Source organism: Otolemur garnettii, unplaced genomic scaffold (assembly GCF_000181295.1).
Source record: "Otolemur garnettii isolate 467f Iridium unplaced genomic scaffold, OtoGar3 scaffold00050, whole genome shotgun sequence".
NCBI lineage: Eukaryota > Metazoa > Chordata > Mammalia > Primates > Galagidae > Otolemur > Otolemur garnettii.
In genome coordinates, this window is record NW_003852445.1 from 11,909,573 (window position 1) to 11,921,032 (window position 11,460).

The following is an 11,460-nucleotide window of genomic DNA, read 5'->3' on the forward strand; positions in this document are numbered from 1 at the left end:
TAGTCTGTGCCTGTACAATGTTAGGTACTTTATATACCTTATACTATTTTATCTTATTTATTTTTCACAATTCTGTAATAGAGTTATTATCCCTAGTTACAGAAGAAGAAATCCCTACTTAGAGAGATTAACTCACTCTCCAAAAGGTCATATAGAACTGACTTGAACCAAAGCAAAAGGTCACATAGCTCTGACTCGAACTAAAGATGATTTGATCACAAAGTCCTAAAAGTTGTCAGCATCAAAGCAAACAGGACCAGCTTCTCACTAAGTAGCTCCTTTCTAATTTCTTCCTACACTCAAAGTGACCTATCAGTCATTTTGTACCATCCAGCTACACAGAGAATCAAATAAATTTTTATAGTCTGTCCTGTGAATATGACTACAGTTTTACATTTAATTAACATTATAGTTAAACGTATTCAAATTCCAAATATTTTAGTCAAAATTTCAAAAATACCTTTACTTCCAGTTTGGAAATTGGTTTCATGTACTCCCAACACAAATGATTTAAATATCATGCACTATTCTAAATTATCTGTTCTACAACTTTCATGTCCTTATTTATTCAGCCTGAATATGTAACAATTCGATCACTAATCTGTTATACAGCACTAATTAGTATCAGACACAGTAGTTAATATTACCTGTTCTTGTCCTTATTTAATTCATAGTCTAGAAGGAGATACAATTTCATAAAACTAACTATAAAAGATGTTCTAAATGGTATTAAGCACATATAAATTGTTATAAGAACATGAAAAGGAGATAAACTTAAAGAATCATGCCACTAATAGCTGACCATAATTCACAGACAAAAATCTTCCTTTATACAAATCCAAACTCATAGAGATAATTTCATTACATGAACAATTCTTCATTGCATATTAAATATATTTATCTCAGCTTCTATATACCTTCACATATATAACAAGCTTTTATTGAATGCTAGTTGAAAGTTCAATTATATATATATATATGTTGTAATTTGACATTAAGCACAGTATAAATATCAAAAACTCCTTACTGAGGGTAGCACCTGTGGCTCAGTGGGTAGAGTGCTGGCCCCATATACCGAGGGTGGCAGGTTCAAACTCAGCCCCGGCCAAACTGCAACAACAACAACAAAAATAGCTGGGTGTTGTGGTGAATGCCTGTAGTCCTAGCTACTTGGGAGGCTGAAGCAAGAGAACTGCTTAAGCCCAAGAGTTGGAGGTTGCTGTGAGCTGTGATGCCACAGTATTCTACTGAGGGTGATAAAGTGAGACTCTGTCTCTAAAAACAAACAAACAAAAAACCCCCCAGAAGTTGAATTTCTATTTCCTCATTTTATATTTTATTCAATATAAACGAGTTCTAATTTATAGAAAAAAAACAAAAAACTATTCATTCTTCTTTATTCCAAACCAAATAGAGGAGCTGGAAGTCCACCATAGACAGTACTTGATCCTATAATTTTTCTGATTCTCTAGAAAAATTCCAGATTCTGTCTAAACTGTGCACAAGGGAACTGATGGGGAAGAGGAGAAAACTAAAAAGAGAATAGCAGGTAACAGCATCACTATTTTACCATCAAGTACAACAGCCTCTTTAATTTCTTTTATTTCTAATTTTTAAAGAAACATAATTATTCTCAGTTGGGAAGATAACTCATTTTCATTGGTACTTCAAAACTATTCATAGACACAAATCAGTATGAAAAGTATTTTGGAACTTAAAAGAAAAAGAAAGAACAGAGGGTGTCAAAAACCCCTCTTATGTTCTTCCACTGGGCTCCCAGCATTTCTGTTTTCTTACTTAAGAATATAAACTCCATTTTCTCTCTAGCATCTAAAAGCAGTAAATGTGATTTGTTACCACATTATGACAAAATTTAACTAAAAATTTTAAAGAGTTTGTAGTGGCATTTCTGTATATGTACAAATAAAGCCACATATAAACCTTGAATGTATAAACAAGGCAATGAAAGCTGCTTTTGAGTGATAGGGACTTTTGTAAGTACTTTACAAATATTAAGTAATTTAACATTGTTAACAACTCCACAAAGTAGGCACTATTATTAGTATCTTTTGCAAGTAGGAAATAGAAATACTAAGAAGTCAGGTAACTTGCACAAGGTCACACCGGTAGGAAGAGAGGGAGTAGGACTTGGACCCAAGCCACTGGTTTCAGGGTCTGTGTTCTTAACCACTTCTCTTTGCTGCTTCTCTCGTGGGTACTTATAAACACCAATGAAAAGTCTATAATTAATAGTCCAAAGGTAAATACTAAATAATCAAATGCTCACAGAGAATGTAATGTTTTAAAATGGAAAATGCATCCACAAAACACAGAACTAAAATAGCAATTACAACCAAGCCATGACTTGATATTATTGTCAAATAGAGTGTTAAAATTTGGTTCCTCAATGTAAAAAAAAGTCCAAGAATCTTAATCTCACTTTCTGCTTCCACATGCAGAATCCCAAGGTAATACCCTGTGCTCAATTCTTATTCAAAAGAAACATTATTTCTATCTCTTCATCATTTCTATCTATCTTACAGTTAAGTGGTCATTCTCTTTCTTTAAGCTCTAAAATTTCAAATGAAAAATGTCTGCATTGTGTTATAAAGTGATCTCTAGGAGGCAGAACTCTGTAAAATCACTGCCTCCATGTCTAGAGTTGGATACCCTGTATGCTGCCTTTTGCATAAGAAAGAATGGCAGGAACAGGATATGAATACTTGTACAAAGACAGAAAATTAACTTCAAAAACTCATCCTAGAAAAAGTACTACATACCTCATTGCTGAATATCACTGTGGTCACCTTTCAAGTACTCCCCTTGGAAACCTATAGATGGATGCCAGTGGCTAGTCTATCCTTTAAAGCAATTTTGGAATTCTTCCCAGAATGGCTATCAGAACTGTTGTACAGGGTTTGACAAGTAAGTTTTTAAGCTTACCGCCGTGTGCTTATGTTGGCAGCACTGTACAAACAACTCAGTAAGGTTTCATAACCTTGGCATATCAGTGTCTCATAGCTGTGTTCATGTCAACATGTGGCAGTATCTTGCTAAGTGGTGTTCATTATTGTTGTGTGTTTTTGTATGCTGTATGACAACAGCTCTGATGGCCATTCTAGAAAGAGTTCCAAAATTGTTTTGAAGGGTGTATTAACCTCTGGCATCTGTGCATAGCTTCTCAAGGGGGGTACTCAAAGGTGACTGCTGTGATATTCAGCAATGAGGTATGTAGCATTTTTTCTAGGATGAGTTTTGAACTAATTGTTAGACCTTGTATGTATTTGCTAATATTTCGCAAAGGAAATGTTTTAAGAATTGGCCAGAAACTAATTAAATGAGTTATTAATTTAATGAGTATTAAACTAATACAGAGAAGGAAGAGGGGGAAGGTAGTGGAAAGGATAAAACAAATGCAAGACTTCTCTGAGCAAACCTTTACATTTAAAAAAACTTTTGGAAAAAAAATTAAAAATTAGAAAAAAAAAAACTTTTGCAACATGTTTTACACATTTACAAAATAAATCAAGGCCTGGCACATTGGCTTACACCTGTAACCTCAAGAGGCTGAGGAGGCCTAGGACTGAGGCCAGGAATTTGAGACCAACCTGAGCAATGCAGCAAGAACCTTTCTCTAATATATATATATATATTTTTTTTTTTTTTTTTTTTTTGAGACAGAGCCTCAAGCTGTCGCCCTGGGTAGACTGCCATGGTATCACAACTCACCAGGCTATTTTTGTTATTATTGTCATTGTTTGGCAGGCCTGGGCTAGGTTCGAACCTACCAGCCCTGGTGCATGTGGCTGGTGCCCTAACTACTGAGCTACAGGTGCTAAGCCTACAAAAATTTTTTAAAAAAATAAGCTGGGGTAGGACAGCGCCTGTGGCTCAAAGAAGTAGGACCCAACCCCACATACAGGACGTGGCGGGTTCAAACCTAGCCCCAGCCAAAAAAAAAAAAAAAGTTGGGGCAGTGGCACATGTCTGTCAGTCCATCTAAGAGGCTGAAGCAGGACGAGCACTTGAACCCAGGAGTTTGAGGCTGCAGTGAGCTATGATCATGGCACTGTCCTGGAACCTGGGCAACAGAGTTAAGATCTTGTCTCTAAAACAAAAACAACACAAATCAACAAGGAAACAATAATTCCATCCCTGTTCCAGCCCCATGCCAACAAAACAAAACAAAATTCAACAACAGAAGCAACAAGCCAGGAGTTTCTTAGGGACATTCCTTCTGCAATGTTCTTCAGGGCCTGAATCACTAAGTCTTGGAATTAGAGGCCCCAAGAGCTACACTATTTAAATGTGTCCTATGTCTCTCCTTAAAATCATCTCTCCCCTTAAAGAAGTTCAAGAGACTACTTGTTAAAGCACTACTACTCTTGGAACTGAATGACATCAGCTGCTTAGATTTATAACTTTATTCACCAAATTCTATACATTTCTGTTATCTTTTGAATCTTGCCTAAGCCAACATTTTTTTCTTCCATTATTTCTACCATTACTTCCATTATTTCTACCAATACTCCCTTTAATTAAATGGAATTAAAAAAAAGTAGTCAAATAAGGTCTATATCTAGACATAGCCTCCTAAGATTTTACAATATAAAAAGGGGGGAAAAAAAGATCCCCAAAAGCTCTTTTAGTGTGAAGCTTGAGTATCTCCTTAGCTCTGGAAATACTTATCTATCTAAATCTTTTATTTTTTATGTTTTTAGAAAACCTGTAAAAACTGAGATAAAATTAATTAAACGTCACCATTTAAACCATTTTATTTATTTACTTATTTATTTTTTGAGACAGAGTTTCACTATGTTGCCCTCAGTAGAGTGCTGTGGCATCACAGCTCACAGCAACCTCATACTCTTGGGCTTAGGCAATTCTCTTGCCTCAGCCTTTCAAGTAGCTGGGACCACAGGCACCCAACACAACGCCTGGCCATTTTCTTGGTTGTAGTTATCGTTGTTTGGTGGGCCCGGGCTGGATTTGAACCTGTCAGCTCCGGTTGGGGTATGTGACTGGCACCCTAGGTGCTTGAACTACAGGTGCTGAGCCATTTAAACCATTTTAAAGTGTATAATTCAGTGGTTTTTAGTACTCACACAAGGTTGCACAACCACTATCTAATTCCAGAACATGCTCATCACCCTAAAGAGAAATCCCATACTAAATAGTCATTCTCTTTTATTTTTGAAGTTCTATTTTCTGAGGTTCTTGGCAGTAGGGATTTGGACCTCCTAGATTGTTCTTTTATCATTGTAAACTTTTTCCTCCTATTTCTATCACATTTTGTTCTATATTCTGGGAGAGTTTCTTGACTTTATTTATTTTTATCTTTTATTTTTGAGAAAGAGCCTCAAGCTGTCGCCCTGGGTAGACTGCCATGGTATCACAACTCACAGCAACCTCCAACTCCTGGGCTTAAGCAATGCTTCTGCCTCTGCCTCCCAAGTAGCTGGGAGTACAGGCGCCTGCCACAATGCCTGGCTATTTTTTGGTTGCAGCCCTCATTGTTGTTTGGCGGGCCTGGGCTGGATTCGAACCTGCCAGCTCAGGTGTATAAAGCTGGCACCTTAGCCACTTGAGCCATAGGAGCCAAGCCTCTTAACTTTATTTTCTAATCCTTTCAAAACAGATTTTTGGGGTGGGGGGTGGGGGGACACAATCTTCCTCTGTTGCCCAGGCTTGAGTGCAATAGTGTCATAACTTATGCAAACTCAAAACTCCTGGGTTCATCTGATCCTCCTGCCTCAGTGTCTGAAAATGAGGAATCATACCTACCCTGAAAATAGAATTTCTTTTCTTTCTTTCTTTCTTTTTTTTTTTTTAATTGAGACAAGAGTCTTACTCTGTTTCCCCAGGCTAGAGGGTTTATGCCATCAGCCTAGCTCACAGAAACCTCAAACTCCTGGGTTCAAGTGATCCTCCTTATAGCTGGGACTACAGCACCTGCCATAATGCTTAATTTTCCTATTTTTAGTAGGGGGAGGGGTCTCACTCTTACTCAAGCTGTTCTTGAACTTCAGAGCTCAAGTGATCTTCCTGCCTCAGCCTCCCAGAGTGCTAGGATTTTATAGGCGTGAGCCATCACACTTGGCCCTGAAAATGGAATTTAAAAAAATTTCAGCAGTAATATTTTAATTTCAAAGAGCTTCCTCTTTATATTTATTTTAAAAATATACTATTCTTTTTACTATTTTATCATCCTGGGTGTATTAATAAGATAATTCAAAACTTTCCTCCTATTCTTTATGTTATCTCTTTTTTCTCTAAGGTTAATCTTTCTGTTAGTTTAATTTTGGTCATTTTCTCTATGCTGCTGTTTTTTCTCAGATGCTAGAAGAGTCACATGGTTATCCATTCACATTTTGGGCAGAAGGATAGAAAACTGCCCTTTACAAAAAGGAGTGATGGAAAGACAGGCCAGAAATGAATCAAAGTGGTTATTATAAAGGAGTATAGGGCAGGGCTGAGTTCGACAAGTGTGTTACCTAAGGGTGAGGAGGTAGGAAACCAGGCCATAAGGCAAAACCCAGCAGAGCTCTGAATTCAAGTAGGAATAAGCTTATTTTGGAGCAGCAACAGCCATTTTGGAATTCTCAGTTTATTTTGGAGCAGCAACAGTCATTTTGGAATTCTCAGCTTTCCCCAAATATTTCACTGAATTTCTTTTTAGAAGAACTATTTGGTGTTTTACATTGGGAAAAATGCAGGCTGCCTGAGTGGAAGTGGGGATAAAAAAGGTGGCAGGTGCAGAGAAGAACTGCAGAGTAGAGCAGCTTCCCACTTATCGTCATTAAATTAATAGTCTGTTTCAGCCCCAATTCTCATTTCTGCTCATCTTTGTCCCCAAGCCTTCTCTGGAGATCTGTTGGGCTAATCCAATTCTAGTTGAGAGTATTTTTTAGTGCTTAGGTTGTAGCATCTTGGCTTGTTTTCTCTTTCAACCTGCTCCTATTAACTCCCCAAATTCCAGAAGTTTATGAAAATTTCTTATTTAGTAGTGATCCAATCATGTGGTTTTCTTTGCTGTTTTGATATTTTTTCCTTTTTCTTCTTCTTCTTCTTTTTTTTTTTTTTTGAGACAGAATCTCACTCTGTTGAGTGGAGTGCAGTAGTCTCATTGTAGCTCACTGCAACCTCAAACTCCTGGGCTCTAGCAATCCTCCTGCCTCAGCCTCCAAAGTAGCTGGTACTATAGGCTTGTGTCACAATACCCAACTAATTTTTCCATTTTTAATAGAGATGGGTTCTTGCTCTTGTCCAAGCTGGTCTCAAACTCCTGAACCCAAGCACTCATCCTACCTGTCCTCCCAAAGCACTGGGATTACAGACCTCTCAGAGTACAAGGATGACAGGCATATGCGAGCCACTCCCTACCAGTACAGTAATTATTTCATACACATTTGCATGCAAAATTAAAAAACAATAACACAGTAAGAAGCAAAGCTGTGTAAAGAATGATTTTAACCTTTTCTAATTAAACATTAATATTTATTCAAAATAGGGAAATAAAAATCTATGCATTTGCAGAATTATGTTGACATAATGGCTGCAATGAAGGTCAGCCACATACTATATTCTTAAAATCAAATTATAGTAATTCTCGAAAATCTAGATTACAGTAGCTTTGGTTGAAATACCACCTCAAGTCAAAGGGAAAAGATAATGCTTATTAACAAATTAAACCCACGTAGTTTTGCTTAGTTCAATAAAATAAAAGTAAACTTTTTCTGATGACAGCCTGAGGACACAGGGAGGAACATCTGAAGATTAATGATCATCATATAATTTTATATGTGTTATAAACTATTTAGCTGACTGGGCCAATTGTACCCTGGAATAGATGTTTTTTTTTTTTTTTTTTTTGAGACAGAGCCTCAAGCTATCCCCCTGGGTAGAGTGCTGTGGCATCACAGCTCACAGCAACCTCTAACTCCTGGGCTCAAGTGAGTCTCCTGCCACAGCCTCCCAAGTAGCTGGGACCACAGGCGCCTGCCATAGTACCTGACTATTTTTGGGTTGCAGCGGTCATTTTTGTTTTGGTGGGCTGGGGCTGGATTTGAACCCACCACCTTAGGTGTATGTGGTTGTGCCTTAGCCACTTGAGCCACAGGCACTGAGCCAAATAGATGTTTTTGAATAAATCTCACTTTTTAAGAAAAATTGTATAGTAGAGAGGGGCGGTCTCACTATGTTGCTCACAATAGTCTTGAACACCTGGCCTCAAAACATCCTCCCACCTTGGCCTCCCAAAGTAATGAAATTATAGGATTGAGCCACCATGCCTGACCTCATTTATCCATTTTCATTTGCTTTGTTCAAACAAGATATCACTGGAAGAATTTCAGTTTATCAGGGTTATAGTTCATTGTGGTTATAAAAAATTACAAACCAAGATAAATCTCAATTACCTACCTAACCGATGAAATCCAAAAGTAAATCTTTTAGTTGGTGATTTTGATGACAGCCACAAAGCAAACAGGGTGAGTAGGATGGCGCTTAGATCGGTTAACATATGAAGTGCATCTGTCATGATTGCTAGGCTATTTGCAATGTATCCACCTTAGAGTAAGAGCGGGAGGGAAGAAGGAATAAGTTAATTCAAAAAAATCAGGAATCAAACCAGAAGTATGTAGCACCCTACCAAACATGAACTTCTAACTAAATCTTTATCGAAGTCAAAGTATTTTGAAATTATATGCAAATATATATGTATTTTATTATTTTCCTGGTGAGAACATCAATTTATGTTAACAGATTCTCCAAAGAGTCAATAACCTTAAAAAGTTAAGAACCCCTAGGCAAACATACAAAGAAAAATCCAAAATGTTAATATCTAAATATAACAAAGCTAAAAAAAGGATAGGTGTTCACTTGTTGAACATAATATTGTTTTGTTATTGCCCAAGTCAGTACTTTGGCACAGTCATCAATCACTATAACCTCAAACTCCTGAGTTCAGGCAATCCTCCTGCTTCAGTCTCCTAAGTAGCTAGAACTATAGGTGTGTGACACCATGCCTGGCTAATTTTTTTATTTTTTAAAGATGAGATCTTGCTATGTTGCCCAGGATGATCTCAAACTCCTGGCCTCAAGTGATCCTCCCACAGTGCCGGGATTACAGATCTGAGTCAGTGCTTCTGGGCTGAACATAAAATTAAACCGAAGAAATCACGAAATGGGCTCGGCGCCTGTGGCTCAGGTGGCTAGGGCGCCTGCCACATACACCTAGGGTGGCAGGTTCAAATTCAGCCCGCCAAACAACAATGATGGCTACAACAACAACAACAAAAAATAGCCAGGCATTGTGGCAGGTGCCTGTGGTCCCAGCTACTTGGGAAGCTGAGGCAGGAGACTCACTTGAGCCCAGGAGTTGGAGGTTGCTGTGAGCTGTGATGCCACAGCACTCTACCCAAGGGGACAGCTTGAGGCTGTGTCTCAAAAAAAAAAATATAAGAAATCATACAATGGATATTAATTCAATGTAAGATACAAAAATTAACTGATTAAAAAAAAGAAAAAACATTAACTGATTCACTTGTATATAGACAGTAGTATCTCTGAATAGAGGGACAAAAGGTGGTATTTAGGATACAATTTTTTTTCGGTATTGACTTTCCAGGCAATATATAAATTACACATTTTTCATGTGTGTGTCTGTATTATCTCACTGTGAACAACCAACTTTCCCAGCACCATTCAGTGAATAAACAAACTCTTATGTGGGGGGAAGATGGGAGGAGTCAGTAAGTTTCCACCTAAAGGGGTATATGTCACACCTCCTAGGTGAAGGACTCAACTATAACTCACTGTCTACCTTATAAACAGAAACAAGGTAACCTAATCATAGTACCCTCATATTAATCTGAACAAATCCCCCCAACTTTTATGTGTATCAGAATTACCTAGAGGGTTTGTTAAAATAGAAACTGCTTGACTTTACTCCCAGAATTTCTGATTCACTGGATCAGAGATGGGGCCTGAGAATTTGTAATTCTAACATGTTTCAAGGTGATAGGGATGCTTCAGGTCTGGGAACCACAGTGAGAATGACTATTAAAATATATATCACAACTTCATAATCAAGTAAGTGTGCTAAGTTATTGAACCCCCTCATTCCTGGGCCAGGTGTGCAGAGCCAAGAGCAGCAGGGGCTAATGATCTTATAGTCACATACATTTATCTCAGTGTATGCTTTATATAAATATCATTTTCTGCGTATTCCCCAACATGAAAAAGCTGGAAAGCCCTGATAGGTTAGTGATTAATAACATGTAGCTTTGGAATCTCAGAGACATTGAGTTACTTAATCTTTTGAACCTTACTCATCTATAAAATGAGGATAATTCCTTAAAGCCACACTGTCTAGAACTTTCTGAGATGATAGAAATGTTTTATATTTGTGCTGTGCAACGGAGTAGCCACTAAACAAATGTGGCTTCTGAGCATTGGAAAAATGGCTAGTGAAACTAAGCAATTAACTTAATTTTAATTAACCTAAATTTTAAAAGCCACATGCTGCTAATGTCAGCAAAAACTAAGTAAGGACCTCTAAAAATCACCTCCTTCAGATAAGCAATGAGAACATGTACAAAATTGATCAAAATCAGCTTTTTCAGAACTTTGGAAATGAGCTAAAGGCTTATCATATAACATTTATTCAATTAATAAATGGATGATTTTTCAGCAAAAACAACTTTGCAGTGTTTTAACTTGTCCTAATTATACTCATTTGCCATTCTCCAGTTCTACAGTAGCTTGGAAACCAACAGGCCACAAAATCTCACCTTGGCAGTCACTGGAGGAGGCAAAATAGGTTTGGAACTCCTTCAAAGCCCTGTTTCCAGAGAAATGTCATTATTTGACCTCTCTTGGCGTTCCCTGAAATACCTGCAAGGTTGTTTTTACTTGACCTGACCCTTGGCACTTGTCCTGTGTCAACAGCTCCCACCTTCTTTTCCCATGCTTGTCAAAAACAATCAGAGGCAACTATTCAACACTGCAGCTGCCTGAGGTGGTAGATAACAATGTGTTGCCTGTGTTCTGAAATTTCACAATGATGTACCTTGATGTGGATCTCTTTTCCCCAAATTTACTGGGTTTTTGTTGATGGTTTTAATCTGGAAATGTATAACTTTCAGTTCTTAAACTATAGTACTGATGAATTTCTTCCCTTTTGCTGTCTCTATTTCTCAGACTCCTAATATTTGGAATTTAGACTGATAATTCTATTTTTTTTTTTTTTTTTGCCTATTCTCTCCAATTATCAGGAGTTTTTTGCTCTACTTTGAAAAGAGTGCCTTAATTCATCTTTTAACTTTTCTGTCTTTTCTTTTTTAAGACTGAGTCTCACTATGTCACCCTTGGTAGAGTGCTGTGGCATCATAGCTCACAGCAACCTCAAACTCTTGGGCTTAAGCGATTCTCTTGCCTCAGCCTCCAAAGTAGCTGCAA

The 11,460-nt window shown here is 37.6% G+C and overlaps 1 protein-coding gene across 1 annotated transcript in view; it reads right to left on the reverse strand.

Moving 5' to 3' along the window:
- SLC30A4 (solute carrier family 30 member 4) overlaps positions 1-11,460 on the reverse strand; it is a 34,260-nt gene that overhangs the window by 16,037 nt on the left and 6,763 nt on the right. Inside the window, exon 3 of the mRNA XM_003791802.3 lies at positions 8,422-8,568. Within this exon, the coding sequence (XP_003791850.1) occupies positions 8,422-8,568 (147 nt within the window). The remainder of the gene's footprint in view (positions 1-8,421; positions 8,569-11,460) is intronic.